The 19,075-nt window shown below is 45.9% G+C and overlaps 1 protein-coding gene and 1 long non-coding RNA gene across 2 annotated transcripts in view; one reads left to right on the plus strand and one right to left on the minus strand.

Moving 5' to 3' along the window:
- LOC116095950 overlaps window positions 1–7,202 on the minus strand; it is a 12,847-nt gene extending 5,645 nt beyond the window's left edge. Inside the window, exon 1 of the long non-coding RNA XR_004120773.1 lies at window positions 6,530–7,202. This is a non-coding gene — a long non-coding RNA (uncharacterized LOC116095950). The remainder of the gene's footprint in view (window positions 1–6,529) is intronic.
- Window positions 1–19,075, plus strand: part of LOC116095949 (stimulated by retinoic acid gene 6 protein-like) — a 53,200-nt gene that overhangs the window by 5,021 nt on the left and 29,104 nt on the right. The window contains exons 4-5 of the mRNA XM_031377295.1: window positions 6,565–6,707; window positions 10,372–10,526. Of these exons, the coding sequence (XP_031233155.1) occupies window positions 10,507–10,526 (20 nt within the window). The 5' untranslated portion in view covers window positions 6,565–6,707; window positions 10,372–10,506. The remainder of the gene's footprint in view (window positions 1–6,564; window positions 6,708–10,371; window positions 10,527–19,075) is intronic.

Here is a 19,075-nt window from a genome sequence, read left to right on the forward strand (position 1 = left end):
TAGAAGAAAACTTCCCTAACTTAAAGAAAGAGATGCCCATGAACATATAAGAAGCCTACAGGGGTCTGGCGAGATGGCTCAGCGGGGTAAGAGCATTGACTGCTCTTCTGAAGGTCCTGAGTTTGGATTCCAGCAACCACATGGTGGCTCACAACCACCTGTAATGAGATTGGACGCTCTCTTCTGGTGTGTCTGAAGAAAGCTACAGTGAGTTACACCAGAGCACGGCCGGAGCGAGCCGAGCCAGAGAGCAGCCACACACATGATGGCTCACGGCCATCTGTACAACTACAATGTACTCATACACATAAAATAAATAAATCTTAAAAAAAAAGAGCCTACAGAACTCCAAATAGACTGGACCAGAAAAGAAATTCCTCCTATCACATAATAATCAAAACACCAAATGTACTAAACAAAGAAAGAATTTTAAAAGCAGTAAGGGAAAAAGGCCAACTAACATATAAAGGCAAACCTATCTGAATTACACCAGACTTCTCACCAGAGACTATGAAAGCTAGATCCTGGGCAGATGTTATACAGACCCTACAAAAATACAAATGCCAGCCCAGGCTACTATACCCAGCAAAACTCTCAATTACCATAGATGGAGAAAACAAGATATTCCATGACAAAACCAAATTTACACAATATCTTTCCACAAATCCAGCCCTACAAAGGATAATAGATGGAAAACACCAACATAAGGAACAAAACTATACCCTAGAAGAAGCAAGAAAGTAATTTTTCAACAAACCCACACAAACCTAATTCCACCTTTTCCACAAACCTAATTCCACAACAAAAACAACAGGAAGTAACAATTACTTTTTCTTAATATCTTTATATGAAAATTAATATTACCAACATATCCTAATTGATTGAAATCCAAAAACATAAGGAATTAGAAATTTGTTGACTGTCATCCAGTGGTCTCTCTAATTTGGTAATTGGAGAAACAGGTCCAATATTGTACAATCTATATATACTTTCTGCTTCTTTGTATGTGACAGTGTCCTGCTGAGTACCACATAATGGTCTTGAAATGATGCTTCTCCTATCTCAGCCTTTCTATTAGTAGTATTGTTTATTTGATGTTTTTACACTATACTATGGTTTTCAGAACAGCTTACATTTATCAAAAGTATTTATACAGTCAAGAGAAACGTAGACAATTAATTTGGAAGGAGGCTTGTAAGAGAACAACAAAGAGTGAGACTGAATGCTTTGCTTGACGTTTGTAACTCTTGTATCAAGATTGAAGAAGAGGACTTTTTAAGTTACTCTTTCTCTAAGATGAATTCTTTTCCAAGTTATCACAGCCAATGAACCAGATTCTTACTCTCACCTAAAGTCTGTGCCACCCTCCAAGCAGAACCATTATTCATTGAAACAGTTGGTGAGTGACTTTATGGATAGACCATCTTAGTACACACACCATTTCTTAATTGAATGTAATCTGTTCTCTGTGAATAAAGACACTCACTCAAGTCAAATAGCTTTGACCATAGCAGGAAGTCTGTATCAAAAAATCATGGCTACAATTCATTCCTTGGCGTAGCAGAACTGTCAACTCTCAGCTTAGCTAAGCTAGAGGTAAAATCCTTTGGTGATGTACAGCCTTATTACAATGAAATCCAGTGTCTAAAAATTGTTCTTATTTTGGGTTTATACCACAATAATAACCAAATACAAAACAAACAAATAAAAAGATTTTATATATTTATGTTCATTTAAAAAGATACTAATAGTGATATATTATTTTAAAATATACAGTGAATATGTTTGGAGTTATTTAAAATTTATATTGAGAAAAATATATGTATTTTCAGTATTGTTGTAGACAAGCAACTACATAAGACTGTTAAATTGATTGTTGTTTTATATCAAACAACTTTTATAATACTCATTTTATTGTTATAATATTTTATAAATGTTAAAGAATATGAAAAAAAAGGTATTGTAGATATTGAGGGGGGTCCCTGGGAGGAGTTGGGGTACAAAAGTAAAACAAGAATGTGATTTAATTCTATTTACTTAAAATATGTTTCTAGCTGGGCCGTGGTGGCTCACACCTTTAATCCCAGCACTTGGGAAGCAGAGGCAGTTAGATTTCTGAGTTTGAGGCCAGCCTGGTCTACAGAGTGAGTTCCAGGACAGCCAGGGCTATACAGAGAAATCCTGTCTCAAAACAACAACAACAACAAAAAACAAAAAGAAATATGTTTTTAAATGTTAACAAATTCAGATAAATTGAAATCATGTATCTTTTCTCATCATAATGCAATAAAACTTAAATCAATTTAAAAAATTGGCTCTCTTTGTCATCCACATATGACAATAGGAGATTCTGCCATGAAGGTGGCTTTTTTTTTAGGTTTTTTTGAGACAGCATTTTTTCTGTGTAGCCCTGGCTGTCTTGGAACTCACTCTAGAGACCAGGATGGCCTCAAACTCAGAAATCTGCCTGCCTCTGCCTCCCAAGTGCTGGGATTAAAGGCGTGCGCCACCACTGCCCAGAGAAGGTTGCTTCTTAAATGCCAGTCCAGTTGGCCAGGTTCCCAGAATAGCAGAAGCCAAGTGAGCCTTTAACTACCAGATACTCCACAAGAGGCAGCAGGATGATTGGGTGTCTGTGATGACTGGTGTCAACCTGACTGAATCTAGAAGGCCTCTGAGCATACCTGGGAGGGTTTATCTTCATTCCATTGGTGGGAAGATCTATGGCAGTTGTGGTGGGACTGTTCCCTGGGTAGGGGAACCAGATCCGGTGTATAAAGTATATCTAGTGGAGGAAGTGGGCTGAGCAGCAGCATACACGCAGCCACAGCTTTCTCTTTCTTCACTGTGGATCCGAGTTGATCAGCGGTCTCCTGTAGCTCCTGTTTCTCTGACTTCCCAACAATGAGGGGATGTCATCTCAAATTGGAGGCCAAAGCAGCCTTCTCTACGCAACTTTGCATGGCTCTCTATCACAGCAACAGTACAGGAACTCAGTGTCTCCGTGACCCACGGCAATCTACAGCGCTGGCGAGCTGTGCTGGGTAGTGATGGGCTGTAGAGCTTTTAACTGTACACACAATGTTTTCTGTCTTATAGAAACATAGTGGCTTCACTATGGAAAACAAACATTCTTTTTTTTGTTGTTTTTGTTTTTTTGTTTTTTGAGACAGGGTTTCTCTATATGGCCCTGGCTGTCCTGGAACTCACTCTGTAGACCAGGCTGGCCTCGAACTCAGAAATCTGCCTGCCTCTGCCTCCCAAGTGCTGGGATTAAAGGCGTGCATCACCACCGCCCAGCTGAAAATAAACATTCTTAATATCTTCATTCTTACCAGTGTGGAAGCATCAGATTAATACATTTTTGGTCTGTATTGTATTAGAATGTTTGATTTTAAAAATTGCTATTTGAATTGCTGATTTGAGTTTCATTAAAAAAAAAAAAGTTAAATAAGCCAGGTTTGGGGGTGTTCTAGGCCAGCCTGGTCTACATAGAGAGTTCCAGGTTAGACAACACAGTGAGACTCTGTCAAAAAAAAAAAAAAAAAGTCCAACAATTTCTGAAAAGGCTAGAGTGTATTTCTGCATTTTGTATCATACATCTATGCAAAGCAGTATTCTTAACACTGATGATTATAAAATCAAAATATTAATGGCTGAAATGCCAACTGTGAAAGACGATGAAGTGGCAGTCGACACTCTGCAGTATGAGACACTCAGACAGAGTAAACTCTGTATGGAAAAATGAGCAAGCTCATCACAGTGGTATGTAAATCTGCTCTAATCCTTAATAAAAGTTAAAGTTGTATGTATACCAAAGGATGACCTTAAGGTAAGTATCTCTCTGATTCATAAGTATCTCTGATAGATGTTCAATTTGTATACCTATTTTATTTACCTGTTTACTGATAAAGAAATTTCTTTGGAAAAAAAAAATTTGTGAGGAGAGCGTTGAACCCCTGCTCTACAAAATGGGAGAACCTCACATCTGATGTCCCAAAGTGGATTTGAGTCAGTGCCGTGAGGGCCAGGCTCTCCCACTCAGTCTTCAGACTTAACCTAGACATAGCACCTCTGTGTGAAATGATGCGTGCTGCCCTCAGAGAAGCTGAAATAAGGAGCCACTTTCTGTGTGTCTCTCTCTGACCATTCTCCATAGTGAGCCACAGTCCGGTAGGGCTGACATGCCCTGGTTCAGATCACAGGGCCTCCACTCTGGAGCGACCTCCAGGGTTCCTGAAGGGACAGATACCCTTGACTCTGACACACAGAGTACAGTTGTTATGGGACAAGAGACCCAGAGCAAAGCAGAAGCCCCAGAACTTCCTCTCCTTTGAAGCAACCATTGCTGCTTTCCTCAGTGGTCTGTGGAAGAGAAGCTACGTTGCCAGCAGGGTACATCTTCTCAGATGGTAGCCACCTAGCCACCTCCTGTGAGGAAAGTGTTGCCTCCTGTGAGCAGGCCTTAGCCCTTCTTTCAAAGTCAGCACCATCCCTGTGTGAGGAGATGGATGCCTTCCTGACCAGGTCACTGGAGGAGCTGGGTGCTTTCCTTATTGTCAAGGCACTGCTGAGTGAAGGCCTCAGCTCACCACAAGACAGCACACAGCATGCTGCCATTCATTCGTATGCTCATTATTTATTCAGCAAACTGTCTGGGGCCTCCTGCTGCATGCAGAGCCTGTCCTAGACACAGTGTTGGATACACACACACACACACACACATACACACACACATACAAACAAACATGTTGTGTGCTCAAGAAGGTGGCCTGGTGGAGGCAAGGCATCAGTATTACTTTTATATTTGTCCATTTAGAGACAGAGTTCCTTTATGTAGCAGTAGCTGGGATGCTCTGTGTAGTTTAGGTGAGCTTTGGACTCACAGAGATTCCACTGCCTCTGTCTTCTGAGTGCTAGGATTAAGGGTGTGCACCACCATGCCTAGCTTTTTTTTTTTTTTAAAGAAATTTGTTGTTGCTGTTGTTGTTTCATTTTATTTATTTTAAATTTATTTTATGTATATGAGTATTTTGCCTACATATATGCATGTGTACCGCATATGTGACTGGTGTCCTCAGAGGTCAAAGGAGAGTTGGATCCTCTGGAACTGGAGGTATGGATGGCCGAGAGTCACCATGTAGTTGCTGGGAACTGAGCTTAGGTCCTCAGCTAGAGCAGCAAATGCTCTTAACTGGTGAGCCATCTCTCCAGCCCCACCTGTGAGTATTACAATCAAAAACCATTGGGGTAAAAGAGAATAGAAAGTTTGGGGGGAAGCTGACTCTTCAAGTGATAAGTGTTAGAAGCTGTTTCCTGGTGTGTGTGTGTGTGTGTGGGTGGATCTGGGAATGGGAGATAAGCAGGAATCCCAATAGTGGGTATTGGAAGCGGAGTCAGGAGGCCTGAGGATCACAGGGAGCAAGGCACAGCCTGGTGTAGGTGAGAGGGTGGAGGAGGAAATGGAGAGAGGCCTGGCAGGTCACAAGAGTGTGTTATCTCAGAGAACTGCCTTGGTGCTAAGACACCCACACTGTATGGGGGGGGCAAGGCTTTAAGGAGAGCTCTGGCTCATACCAAAACAAAATTCTTTATATCCCATTACTGGAGCAAGAGCCCTGGCCTATATACAGTGACATGTTTAATAAACAGTATCCTGTGTGGAAACTATATATCATCCTTCCAGGCAGGTCTTGGTTACACTTTGTCTTTTGGGAGAATTGTTAGTTTTACATATGGAAAAGCCTTGAATCCAGCCAGGCTAATCACCTCTAAAACGGTAGGTATTTAACTTTAACTCTGTCTTACCGCATGGCAAAGCATATGCATCCGGCATTTCTCCAAATGTTATTGTCTGTGCAACAGCACCGGGCAGAAAGAGCGCTTCATCCCACCAATCCACCCAGTCGCCTCTGAGAACGCTTTACCGCACACTAATAACCTGAGAGAGAAAGTGTTTCCAACCACCCGTGTGAACTTCTACCTCTGACTGTCTGTCTTCTTGGCCACACCATACACTGCCAATGGAGACATGCCAGCAGCTTCCCATGTACACACAGCATTGGAGAAGAGGTCTGTGTGATGGTGGTGGCAGATACTATTATTTTAATATCTAGGTAACTAAAGACCCATTTTTTAAAAAAAAAAAAAAAAGAAAAAAAGCCAAATTACTCTGTCCTAGACACAGCTTATGGTCATTGGCCAGGAGGGCCTCAGTTGAGGAATTGCCTAGATCGGATTGGCCAGTGGGCATGTCTAGCAGGGGCTAAACATCTTGATTACTAACTGATGTAGGCGAGTCCAGCCCACTGTAGGCAGCACCATCCCTAGGCAAGTGGTCCTGGGTTATATAAGAAAGCTAGCTAAGCGCGAGCCAGTGAGCAAGCCAGCAAACAGTGTTGCTGCTTGAGTTTCTGTCCTCACATCCCTCGGTGATGAGCTGTAACAGAGAAGCTGAAATAAGCCTTTTCTTCACCGCCTTGGTTGCTTTAGGGCAGTGTTTCAGAGTGAAACTGGAAGACGCATTTACCTTTCCTCCTCCTAAGTTTTGCTGGGTTTCTACAGTTTCTGCAATCAACACCTTGTGAAAGCGCCACCACGTGGAGACATCCAGAATGACTGTTTCTCAATGCTAGTTTCCTGTGATAAAAGAGCCAGAGTTGATCAGGAGAGATGCCCAGAGCTGTGAGTCTTCTGTCAATAATGAGGTGAGTGTGGGGACCAGCGACACCTTCAAAACGAGAAGCTGTGGACAGAAGAGCACTCGGATCCAACCGCCGATGTCTCACTCAGCTGCAGCCCAGGGCAGGGAGGGACTTTAAGCCCGGTTGCTTAGTTTTCTTGAGAATAATTATAATTTATAAACAAGGGGGTAGCTTTGTCCCACAGTTCTGAAGCCGGGGAAGGTGGGCACACGTTGCCAGCGTCTTCTGTACTTCTGGAGGGGGCCCACTGTGTTTCAACTCATGCCAAACGCAGAAAGGCAAGGGGACCTACATGACAGACACACCGCCAGGGAGCTTGCTTTGATTTCTTGTTTCCGGTTGTCGAGATGGAATCTCGTGTAGCCCAGGCTGTCCTAGATCTTACTATGCAGCCAAGGATGACCTTAAACTATGAATCCTCCCAGCTCTACCTTCCAGGTGTTAAGGTTATAGACCTGAGCCAACATTTCCGGTTTCCTCAGTGATGGGGGTGGGACATAGGGCCAGGTGCATGCTGGGTAAGTTCTCTACCAACTGAGCTACAGCCCCCAGCCAGGGACACATTTATAACATCCAGCTATGGCAGATACTAACCCAGTCCTGCGTAGTGAAAACTCACTGAGAAAAGTATTAGTTGGCTCATCCCCTCTCTCCCCCATCACCTTCCACATTCACCCCTACAACAGAGACAGAGTTCACCGAATTTTGTAAAGACTGAATAAGACTCCACCCATAGAAGCCACCCATGGCTCTTAGGGCAGAGCAGGGTTGAAGACCTGTTTTCTGAGTCTCCCAACCCAGGCCTCTTATTCTGTCCCTGCATGCCTTTAGTTTAAGTGACTCTCAATCTTTTTTCCCCCTTTGGTTTTTTTCGAGACAGGGTTTCTCTGTGTAGCCCCGGCTGTCCTGGAACTCACTCTGTAGACCAGACTGGCTTCAAATTCAGAGATCCACCTGCCTCTGCCTCCCAAGTGCCAGGATTAAAGGCGGGCGCTATCCCTGCCCAGCAACTCTCTCACTCTTGATATTATAAAAGTATCCTTCAAATGACTTCTGGTCCTACCATCTCAATGGCTTCTTGAGAGCCGAGTCTTCTCAGGACAGCCTGGAAAGATCATCTTCTTCCAGATCAAAGGTCATGGGATGCCCAGCTGTGGGGTTTGATTTTAATTATTTATTTGGTTCCCATCTCTATTTGTGAACACAGAAGGGACATAGAAGCCAACTATAAATTCTTTCCCGAAGAGAGAAAAGCAGTTCTTGGTCAAGGATTGTTCCCAACCCAGAAAGTGTCACACAGTGATAAAGCCACACTTGGTGTCCCAGACAGCAGATTCTTTATTCCTGAACTTAATAGTTAAGCCATATTTCTATAGAAGGAATGGAGGTTGTCCCATGACAACCTCCTAACCCTCAGGAAGCAAGTGCAGCCATTGTGACACACTGTCCAGTTTCTTTCTGTGGCTTCATCCACAGAAACACAGGGACCAAAGACAGTGACTTCTCCATTAGGTTCTAGTGCATCCCACCATTTCTGTCCTTGCTCTGGCCACCCATAGGCCCCCTCCATAGAGGTCTCGAGTCAAGGGTCATAGGGCTCTTCTCTATACAAGGCCTTGGCTTGTTGTTGCTTATTTTATTTTATAAGTCAATTACCTGTACAAACTCAGAGGGACCCTTTCATGAAGGCTCTCATAGGCTGGCATCCTGGAGAGAAATTAGCTGTGAGAGTATCTTCAACCCATGCCAACTTCTAGGTTTGGATTCAACATAGACTCTTCAGGGAAGGCAAGAAAGTCTGAGGGGGTGTGGACAGAAAGGGACCACAGGAGGCACATGGCAGCCCCTCAGATACACGAAACTCCCCTGAACTTACCCACCTGGGAACTAATGCCTCTAATTTTTTTTTTTTTTTTTTTGCATAAAGTGTCTCCCTTCCCATCATGCCCTGGACCAATGACAATTCAACAATGACCTTTTCTTAAGGGTGTGAGGAGAATTGTCACAGTCATCTGAAAGTGGAACACATTCACAAGCAGCCTGGCCAGGAGCCAGGAGGACCTGCGGTGGGCACCTCCAGAGGAGATAGACTCTAAGTGCCTAGCAAAGAGCTGGGCACATGCACTAGAGAACTGTCATTCTAAGAAAGCAGCAGCCATTCCCAGGAGGTGTCTCTATGGCTCTCTGATTGATTGGAAGAGAGCTGAGTTGCACTGGGCCCTCTTGGTAGGCATCTGAACCGCTAGGATCCATCAGGAGCGCCAGGACCCGACCACCAGTATCTGTACTGTGACAGGATGCTCAGCTGGTTGGGATTCATGGTCAGGCACTCTACTAAAAATCTTCAGTGTCTTTGCTCACTTTAGCCTCAAATATCCATAACCCAGGTGCAGCTCATCTTCAGATGGGGCGGCAGGAGACTGACGGCTTACCGAGTTACGAGGCTTCTGAATGGGGGAGCTGACTCTCAAGATTTCAAGCCACAGAACCCATCAGGGTTCCACACACCCAGAAGACTCACCTGTATGAACAGGGATGAATAAGGCCCAAGCCAAAATGGCATTGCAGGAGTGGGTGGGGCTGATTCAGGCAGTGGTGGAGAGATCAAGAGGGTGATAGATATCGTTGTCTGGGATATCAATGTCCATACCTGTTCCAACCCTCCCACCAAAGCTGATTAGACTGTCCGGGTAAGCTCAGATGCCAAAGCATGGACCCCTAGCATGTAGGACGTGACCATCTTTGGACACAGGCCCCTTAAGGAAGTCATTAGGCTAACCTGAAACCTCATTCTTAAAATAGGGGGCCTAGAATACAGGTCCTCTGTATTCTAGGAAGTATTAGAAAGCATCAGGTGAGCTCTGTGACAAGTTAGCCCATGCATTGTTGACTGCTTACAAGTAAGTCAACTTTAGTTTTTTTTGCCTGTGAGCTAGACTGTGAGGGGACGGCATATAGGGGCCAGTGTTCTTAGCATGGTGACTCAAGGTCTCATGTTCCCCAGCTCTTGTGATTCCCCTCCCATGGGAAAGAGGAAGTGGTGGGCTCTCTCAGTCCTAAAGCACACTGTGAGGAGTGGGACACCCGACACTCCTGCATCCGTCTCACAGGAATCCTTGTTCGGCCTTTGCTCTCAGATGAGAGGGTGGCTGGAGTCTGGCCTTAATGAGGAAGACTTAGCAAGTGGCAGCCTTACTTTCCACTCAGAGAATGTGAAACTCAGGGATGGGCAGCTAGCAGGCTCTGCCATGCGTCTGGGGTTCCATCTCAAACCTGTCTCCCCTCACTTCTCCAAGCAAGAGACTGGCTGCCAGTGTCCAAGGAGAACCTCTAAGCCAGCCGTCCTGGTTTATGGCTTGGAGTCCTAGTTTATTGCCTACAATAATTTTTTATAGCTAGCCAAAGGCACACGGCTGCCAGGCAAAGCCTCCGCAGACAGCTGGGGGGTGGGTGGTCCTGGGACCACAGCTGTAGGGGGAGTGGGAAGGGGCAGTGAAAGGAATAGCAAGCAGTGGGGTCAAGGAGGAGGAGGCAAAAGAAGAGAGGAGCCCGTGCTTGTGGAGTAAGAATCAGAGCAGCCAGGAGTGTTGTGAAACCAGGAAGAGGGCTGTTGCCTGATTTCACTCCCAAGTAAATGTTTGACTGGATGTTTGCCTCTTCTCTTAAGTCTGGGTCTACAGATCACACTGGGGAGAATATGAGCTCATGGGAAGCCATCATAACCAAGATCCCAAGAAGCCAAGAAGCCCCAGGACAGCAGCATCCACTTGCCCGCCACGCACAGTAGCCCTTCTTCAGCAAGATGCTTGCTGCCAGTGCGAGGTGAGCCACAGAGGCTGAGCCGAGATGGCTCACTCCTCCCAGCTCTTTTGATGTTAGAGATTAACAGAGACTGGGAGAAAGGCACAGACTGGCTAATCTGCAGGCAGGCAGAGATGAAAAGGCAGAACTATGGGTAGATTTCCTCCCTGTCAGAGCCATGGTGAGTGAGCAGAGCCCTGGTAAGGAGTTAGAGGATCCTGTTGAATCCTGACTCTGCAGTTTCCTGCTATGGTTTCATCATCTGTTATTCGGGTGTAAAACTCTCTATCCTTCCTCACCCTTTTCAACTGATTTTTATAATTGTCCGAATTTATGGAGTACACTTTGATGTCTTCATATGTGTTTGATACACTGAGATCCGACCTCAAACATTTATCATTTCTTTGTGATAGGACACCCCTCTCCCTCCCCCTCCTCAGTTCCCCGCCACCCAGTTTTGAACTATGTAACCAATTATTAATTCTAGTCACCCTTCTGAATCACAAAACAGCAGCACTTTTTCCTCATAAGTGTCTTTTGTCAGCCTCCTCTTCTCCCTCCTAGTTTCTGTCTCACCCTGCACTTGCATGTGTCAGCCTTTTCTGGTTGCTCTAGATGAGTGATGTCATGCACTGTTTGTCTTTCTGTCCCTGGCTCATCTTCCTGTAATGCCCTCTGGGTTTATCCATGTTGACAGGGTTTCCTTCTATATTTGAGGCTAAATAGTATCCCATCCTATGGATGTACCACATTTTCTTTGCCCTGCAGTTGGACCTGCTGGTAGATGCCATGTTTCGGCTGTTGTGAATATTAAGCGAGCGTGCAGCTATGACTTTAGCTGCATTTGACTTTCATTTCCTTGGTCTGTGTCTCCACTAGTGGGAATGTTGAATCGTGAGGAAGTTGCATTTTTAGTTTTTTGAGGACTCTCCATGATGGTCATGTTGATTTACCCCCAGTGCATGCAATAGTCCTCTTTTCTCCGCCCTTAGCAGCATCTGCCATCTTGTTGAGAATAGCTATTCTGACAGGAGAGGGTGAACCCACACACTTGAGAGCATCAGAGGGGAACGGGAATGGGAAGGATGGAGGATCAGGGAAGTTCTATCCTGCCCAGATGGCAGGAAGTGAGACTCTCGCTCTGACCTGGGATCAAGAACAGAAAACAGGCCCACTGCCTTCTGGAGTCCCAGGATCTGGTCAGAGTGCTAAGGAATCCCAAAGAAGACAGGAGAGAAGGGGACCATGGAGACGAAGAGGGCATGATGGGAGTCATCTAGAAAAGGACAGAGGCTGGAGAGATGGCTCAGTGGTTTAGAGCACCAACTGCTCTTCCAGAGGTCCTGAGTTCAATTCCCAGCAACCACATGGTAGCTCACAACCATCTGTAATGGGATCCGATGCCCTCTTCTGGTGTGTCTGAAGAGAGCAATGGTGTACTCATGTACAATTAATTAATTAATTAATTAATCTTTAGTCAGGCGGTGGTGGTGCACGCCTTTAATCCCAGCACTTGGGAGGCAGAGGCAGGCGGATTTCTGAGTTTGAGGCCAGCCTGGTCTACAGAGTGAGTTCCAGGACAGCCAGGGCTATACAGAGAAACCCTGTCTCGGACAAATAAAAAAGAAAGAAAGAAAGAAAGAAAGAAAGAAAGAAAGAAAGAAAGAAAGAAAGAAAGAAAGGAAGGAAGGAAGGAAGGAAGGAAGGAAGGAAGGAAGGAAGAAAGAAAGAAAGGAAGGAAGGAAGGAAGAAAGGAAGAAAGAAAAGGACAGGACAGGTAGATGGAGCGGGCTGAGCATCTCTGGAGGGTGGAGGAAGGGAATGGTGTACTGCAGAGTCCAGGAGAACCTGTCCCTCTCTCTCCAGTGGGCTCTGTGTCCACGAAAGAGCATGAGAGGCTGAGGTGACAGGGCCTGATGCCATCAGATGTGGGTTTCTAGAAAGGTTGCTCTGGTCCACATGGCAGATGTGTCAGAGATGGAGCAGAAGGCTGCTGTATGGTCTTAGTGATGATGATGATAACCGGGGCTACGAGCAAGAACAACACTGAATGAATTCCACAGGGATGGAGGGGACAGTTGGATGAAGTTGCTCTGGATCTGTGATGTGTCCTGATGGGTGTGTAGAGCCACCGCTCCTTCGATGAGGACTTCAGAGAGTGAGCTGGTTAGAGGGACAGGCTGGCCTGTAGCTTCATGGGACACTGAGAAAGCGCTCCTCAGGAGGAAGGCTGCTGGTGTGACTGTGCTGAAAGGACTCAGTCCACCTTGGGCCAGTTGCACATCACCCCTTCCCCTCATCTTCTTGCAATATCAGTCCTGCCCCCAAGAGCCTCCCTCAACCACTGTCCCCTCCTGACTGTGGCCTGGCTGATTGGGCCCTTCTCACAGGGAGACTCAGGCCCGAGCACATTGCTCAGGGCTTTTTTGTTTGTTTGTTTGTTTGTTTGCTTGCTTTGTTTTGTTTTGTTTTCCAAGCATAGAACTCGGGGTCACTTCTCCTTCAAGGACCTTGGCCACAAAACTCCCTCAGAATCTTCACATCCAAGTATGTGACTATGTTCTCCATTTGGGAATGTTCAGACGTGCTGGACTTTCACCCCTGCTACCCAGGGGGGCACTTTGGGCTTTTCCTTGGCTTTTCAGAAATATGCTGTGGGGCTGTGGAAGGGGCTAGCGGGATAGGAGCTAGAAGCGTGTCTGCCTACCACCCAGCATAAGGTTAAAGGTCCTCTTCGCTGTGGCTCCCAGTTAGTGGAAGAGCATGAAGGTAAGTGCTGCTGTGTGGGGCAGATGGTAGGGAAGGTCTGGAGAGACAACTCAGTAGTTTGGAGCACATTCCTCTCTTGCACGGGACCTAGGTTTGGTTCTTAGCACCCATGTCTAGTGTCTCATCTATTTGTAATTCCAGCTCCAGCACCTACATATATGTATATATACATATACATATGTGTCTATATACATATATATGTATATATATATTCATACAAATTATAATATTTTTTAGCATTTTATTTTTCCCCCTTTTCCTTTCATCTGTACGGGTGTTTTGCCCACAAGTATGTCTGTTCACTGCGTCTATGCCTTGTGCCCATGGAGAGAATATCAGATCCTCTAGAACTGGAGTTACAAATGGTTGTGAGCTTCCATGTGGATGCTGTAAACCAAACCCATATCCTCCCCAAAAGCAGCCAGGGCTCTTAGCCACGAGCCGTCTCTCTCTGCCCCTGATAAAATAAACCTCCAAACAAAGAATGGTAGGGAGTAGAAACAGACCTCCTTCTTCTTTAGTTGCCCTTTTTATTTTTTTCATGATGGCTGCTCTGAGTATTTCAGATACACACAAAAACAGCCAGGCATACTCCCTAAGGAAGGGCAGCAACCAGGAGCTGACCATGCCCTGCCAGGAAATAAGACAAGTAGAGAGATGGAGACAAGGAACAGACGTCTGCACACAGAAAAGAGAAGGGGCCAGGGAGAAAACAGAATGGAAACAGAATGTGTATGTGTGCGCCCCTGGAGTCTCCCCTGATTCTTTTTTTTTTTTTTTTTTTTTTTTTTTTTTTTTTTTTATTTTAAAAAATTTTTTTTTTTTAAATTTATTTATTATTATAAATGAGTACACTGTAGCTGTCTTCAGAAGCACCAGAAGGGGGCGTCAGATTTCATTACGGGTGGTTGTGAGCCACCATGTGGTTGCTGGGATTTGAACTCTTGACCTTCTGAAGAGCAGTCGGTGCTCTTACCCGCTGAGCCATCTCACCAGCCCTCCCCTGATTCTTAGGGGTTGTTCCCTGGTGACCAGCTGAGATCAGAGAGTCTCTGAGCCCCAGGATCCCAGCAACCACAGCAGAACTGGGGCGTCACAGGATGGTTCTCCTTGTGTGGCTTCTTTGATAGAAGAGGTTGGCAGCTCAAGGGGGCAGCTGGGACATCTAGGCAGAGGCCTCCTGCCCTGGGCCACGTTGCTGGGCTGGTCATGAGGCCAGAGAGAGCCAGGGCAGCCACCCTGGCTATTGGTTAACAAAGTGAGGACTGCGATCCATGCAACCCAGCATATGGCAAGGGGCCTGGGGCAGAGGCCTGACATTGTAGCCCTGTGACAATGACTCAGTGAGAAGAGGAGGGGCGGGGCCAGAGGGCTGAGCCTCGGAAGAGGAGCATTAGAAGAGTTGACCGGGTGCTCTGGGGAAGCTGCTCACCCTCAGGAATCCCCTTCAGCTCTCCAAATACAAAATTAACTAATGAATGAACTAATTAACTAGCTAACTAACTTTCCTCCTCCCCCCTCCTCCTCCTCTTCCTCTTCCTTCTCCTCCTTCTCTTCCTCCTATGCTTCTCTTCAATCTTTGAAGATACTCTCACTCTGTAGCCCCCTGACAAGCATCAATTGCAAAATCCAGTCTAGGTTGCTCTCAAACTCCCAGCAATCCCTGCTCTGCCCCTCAGTTCTCTTTAGTGCTTTGATTACAGGGGTGTAGGTGCTCAGTTGGAGAAATTCTTTTATACTCAGAGCTGACCATAGCAGAGGAGGAACTGAGAAAGGGAAGCCCAGAGCTTGGAAGTGAACCTCAAGTTAAAGGTTAGCCCCAGCTATAGAGTGAAACTCTGTCTCAATGTCACCTCCCCCAAAAAAACCCACACACCTAAATCTAAACCAAGCCTTCTATGGGCTTGGATTCCTGAGTGTTAGGATGGCATGCACAGTAGTGGAGGATCGAGGAAGGCAGAAGCCATGCTGCAGATGAGGCACACTCTCCAGGACTGAGCCATGTCCAGTCTTTATAACCTTTACCTTTAATGCAACTTCTTTAATTATTTTTTTTTCGAGATAGGGTTCCTCTGTATAGCCCTGGCTGTCCTGGAACTCACTCTGTAGACCAGGCTGGCCTCGAACTCAGAAATCCACCTGCCTCTGCCTCCCAAGTGCTGGGATTAAAGGTGTGTACCACCACTGTTCGGCTAATTTTTTTATTTTTTTTATTTTTAAGTTTTGACAATGGCGTTTAGCAACTGCCATGCAGTGTTCCGCATAGTGACAGCTGACCCTGCCAAACAGACCGAAGCCAGCCTTGGCAACACCTGTGTCCATCTCAACCCTCCAAGGCCAGAGTTAGTGGATACGTGGGAGTCACCTTAAAGCAGATTCCCCAGCACCAGGTGCGCACTGAGTCCTGTGCAGACATACTGCATGCATCTTGTACCTCTTCTATGACCCTTCTCTGCACTGGACCAGGGACCATTCTTTTAGCTGCCCAGTGGGACTAGCAAACTGAACTGGACCTGAAGTGCTCCTGAACTGTGTGGCTTCCCTGATCACTACCTCTCTCTGGATGCCAGCCTCTAGAAGGAGGTTCTGGGAATCCATGACCATCCCAGGCCCCTCTGTGCCAGGCACCAGTTAAAATCTGGAAGAATCATGAGAAAGGAAAGCTGCTGTGCTGTGGCTGGGACAAGAGGAGCCTGTCAACCAGGAACTGAGACCCATCCCAGTCCCGGTTCCTTATTTTAAAAAGAGGGTAATGCTACCTAACCTGTAAAAGGTAAATTATGAGTTAGGACATGGTTGGGAGGGATGAGAAGGGAAGGGGAATGGGGGGAGGGGGAAGGAGAGAGATACATAGAGAGAGAGAGGGAGAGAGAGAGAGAGAGAGACAGAGACAGAGAGACAGACACAGAGAGAGAGAGACAGACAGAGACAGAGAGACAGAAAGACAGAGAGACAGAGACACAGGGAGAATCTGCATTCTAGTTCATATCTCTAGGTGCTTCTCCACCATCCTTAGCTTGTGCTTCCTGGAACTACACTTCCGAGAAGTAGAATTACTGCATCTAGAGAGGTTCTTGGCAGATAGGCAAGCGGTGCTCAGAGTCCTCACACTGCTTGCAGCGTGATCCCAGTCAATGAAGTTGAAGAAGATGCCCTCTCCTCTCAGCCCTCAGCACCTCTGGCAGCTCCTTCCAGGGAGCTCCCCGTCTAAAATGTCAGATGACATCTCCTTTCCTTTCAGTACTAGCTGAGTGTAGGGGTCTATTGTTTTTATTTTTAGCTTTAAAAAATATTTCGGTTCTCCTGCAACCCAGGTTGCCGTGTGTTCCGAGGACAGCCTCGAACTTCTGATCCTCCTGCAGGTGCACCTTATACCAGATGATTGGTTTTTGATTTGAACTGTTTGGCCGACATGCAATAGCAGCAAATGTTTGTGGGTGTCATGTGACCCATCCCCACACTCAAACTCTGTGGAGTGACCAGAGGTGGGCCGTGAGCCAGCAGTTGTCTCAAACACTGGTCAGCTCTTTGTGTTGGAAGCAAGCTCAATCCTCCCTCCCAGCTATCTGGAAACATCCAATACATTACTGTTGAGTGTGACCACCTTTCTGTGCTTCGCAACACTTACCCTTCCCTCTTCTGTAGCTGCATCTCCTGCCTCTCTTCCTTTGCTCCCCATCCTCCACGGCCTCCAGACTTCCATGAGATCAGTTTTTTTTTTAAAATGTATTTGCTGTCTGGCTGGCTTATTTCATTCAACCTGATTGTTACAGACTCATTCCTGTTGTTACAAATGAAAAAAAAATTCTTTTTGGGGGTGGGTAACTGAGTAACATTCCCTCACATACACATACCACATCCTCTTTACCCAGTAGTGGGCTCCTCAGCTGATTCCATATCTTAGCTACTGCAAATAAGTTTTTCAGAGAACATGGGATCAAACCTATTTTCTTTCTTCCGGATGTACACACCCAGGAATGGTGTAGCTGAGTGTGGCAGTTCCATGCAAGTCAGCTTGTTTACTTTTAGACAGGGTCTCACGATGTAGCCCTGGCTGGTTGAGAACTCACTAGGTAGATCAGGCTAATCTCTAGCTCACAGAGATCCTCCTGAGTAGAGGATTGTGCCACCGTGCCCAGCTCTCTGCTTAGCATTTAGGACCCTCTATCCTGTTTGTCTTGGTGGCTGTAGTCTTTATTCCCACCAACACTCAAACATTACCATCTCTCTGCATCCTCACCAGCTCTGTTACTCCCCGACTTTTGGGTGTCCTGGGAGGCTCCACACTGGTGAACACACCTGTGGCCCACTTATAATTTCTTTTGAGGAAGGAAAGCTCAGGAGGCTCAGGGGTAGAGATGGCTCAGCAGTTAAAAGCACTCACTGCTCTTTCAGAGGACCCAGATTCAATTCCCAGCACCCCACATGGTGACTTGTAACCGTCCTTCAACTCCAGCTCCAGGGACCTGACACGGTCTTCTGTCCTCTGCTGGCACCAGGCAGGCACACAGTGCACTTACATACAAAGCACCCATCTACATTAAAAAAACAAACAAACAATTTTTAAAAAGAAAGGAAGCACCAGATCACTTGCCAATTTTGAATTTTAAGTATTTTTAGATCCTCCCTTTCCTCCACTCACAGCTTAGTTACCAGTCTCTAGATGCCACTAGTCTTGTGGCATCTCTTTTTATATTGACTTCATTTTCTTTCTCTTGCTGGTCATCGTTGAAGTGATTTTTTATTTCATGTAACTTTTTACTGTGGTGGCCTGTGTTCTGCCATCCCTTTCTGGTGACCTGCCACTGAATCATGACTACGCTCAGCTAGAAGTTCATTTGTATTCTTAAGCCTCAGAGGGAAGAGACCAGAGTCTGCATTCCCACGTAAGCGGGAAAGCACAGCCACACAGTTTTATTTCTCTCTGTCCTCCATTTGGATGTCATTTGGTGATTAAGTTGATATCAGCTCAGACATCCTATCCTATAAAGTTCAGATAACCAATTTCAAGGTATTTACCTGTCTATTGAGCACAATTGCCCATTCTTCTGTTCCTGTTGCTTTTAAATCCTTCTTCATAGGTTCCTTTTTTTTTCTCCCCAAGTGCTGGGATTAAAGGCATGCGCCACCACTGCCTGGCCATAGGTTCCTTTTTATTACCTGAGAATTTTTATATTGAAAAATTTTATTACCTAAGCATATTTATAATGGAAAGAAATTTTCAGCTCTTGTGTTTATACATATACATTGACTACATTATTAAATGGAATATTACATATGAAAGCATTTGGTATTTATATATTTAAAATAAATATTTACATATTCAAATCCCCAGGGCTGAGGGATGGCAGTGTGTTCTGCCAATCCCTTGGCAGTCCTCTTCCTCTGATTTTCCTTGGAGAGCTCGCCCCCTAGCGTTCACTCTAGAGAGGACCTGTGTTTCCCTCCCTTGACAGCGAGGGAGTAAATCAGTGTTCACTGAGTCCCTGGCTTTCTCCGGGGCAGTTTTTCCTGCAGTGTCCTGCGTTTTGAATGGGTGCTTGTATGTTCTTGTGAATTCCATGAGTATGTGCAGCCTGGCTGTAACTGATGCCAAGGGCTGGTTTTCAGTGGGAACAAGGGGGAGAGTGTCCTGCTAGCTGGGGCCCTTCAGTGGCTGGCCTGCGAGGCTCCAGGCTCCCTCCAAGTGCTACTCCTGGTCTGGCCATTGCCAGAGTAGTGGGTCTCTCTGTGACCCATGCATCATACTTCTGGAGATGCAAATAGATGGTCAGGGCTGGGAGTAGGCGTGTGTGTGTGTG

The sequence above is a fragment of the Mastomys coucha genome, unplaced genomic scaffold, assembly GCF_008632895.1.
Source record: "Mastomys coucha isolate ucsf_1 unplaced genomic scaffold, UCSF_Mcou_1 pScaffold18, whole genome shotgun sequence".
Classification (NCBI taxonomy): domain Eukaryota; kingdom Metazoa; phylum Chordata; class Mammalia; order Rodentia; family Muridae; genus Mastomys; species Mastomys coucha.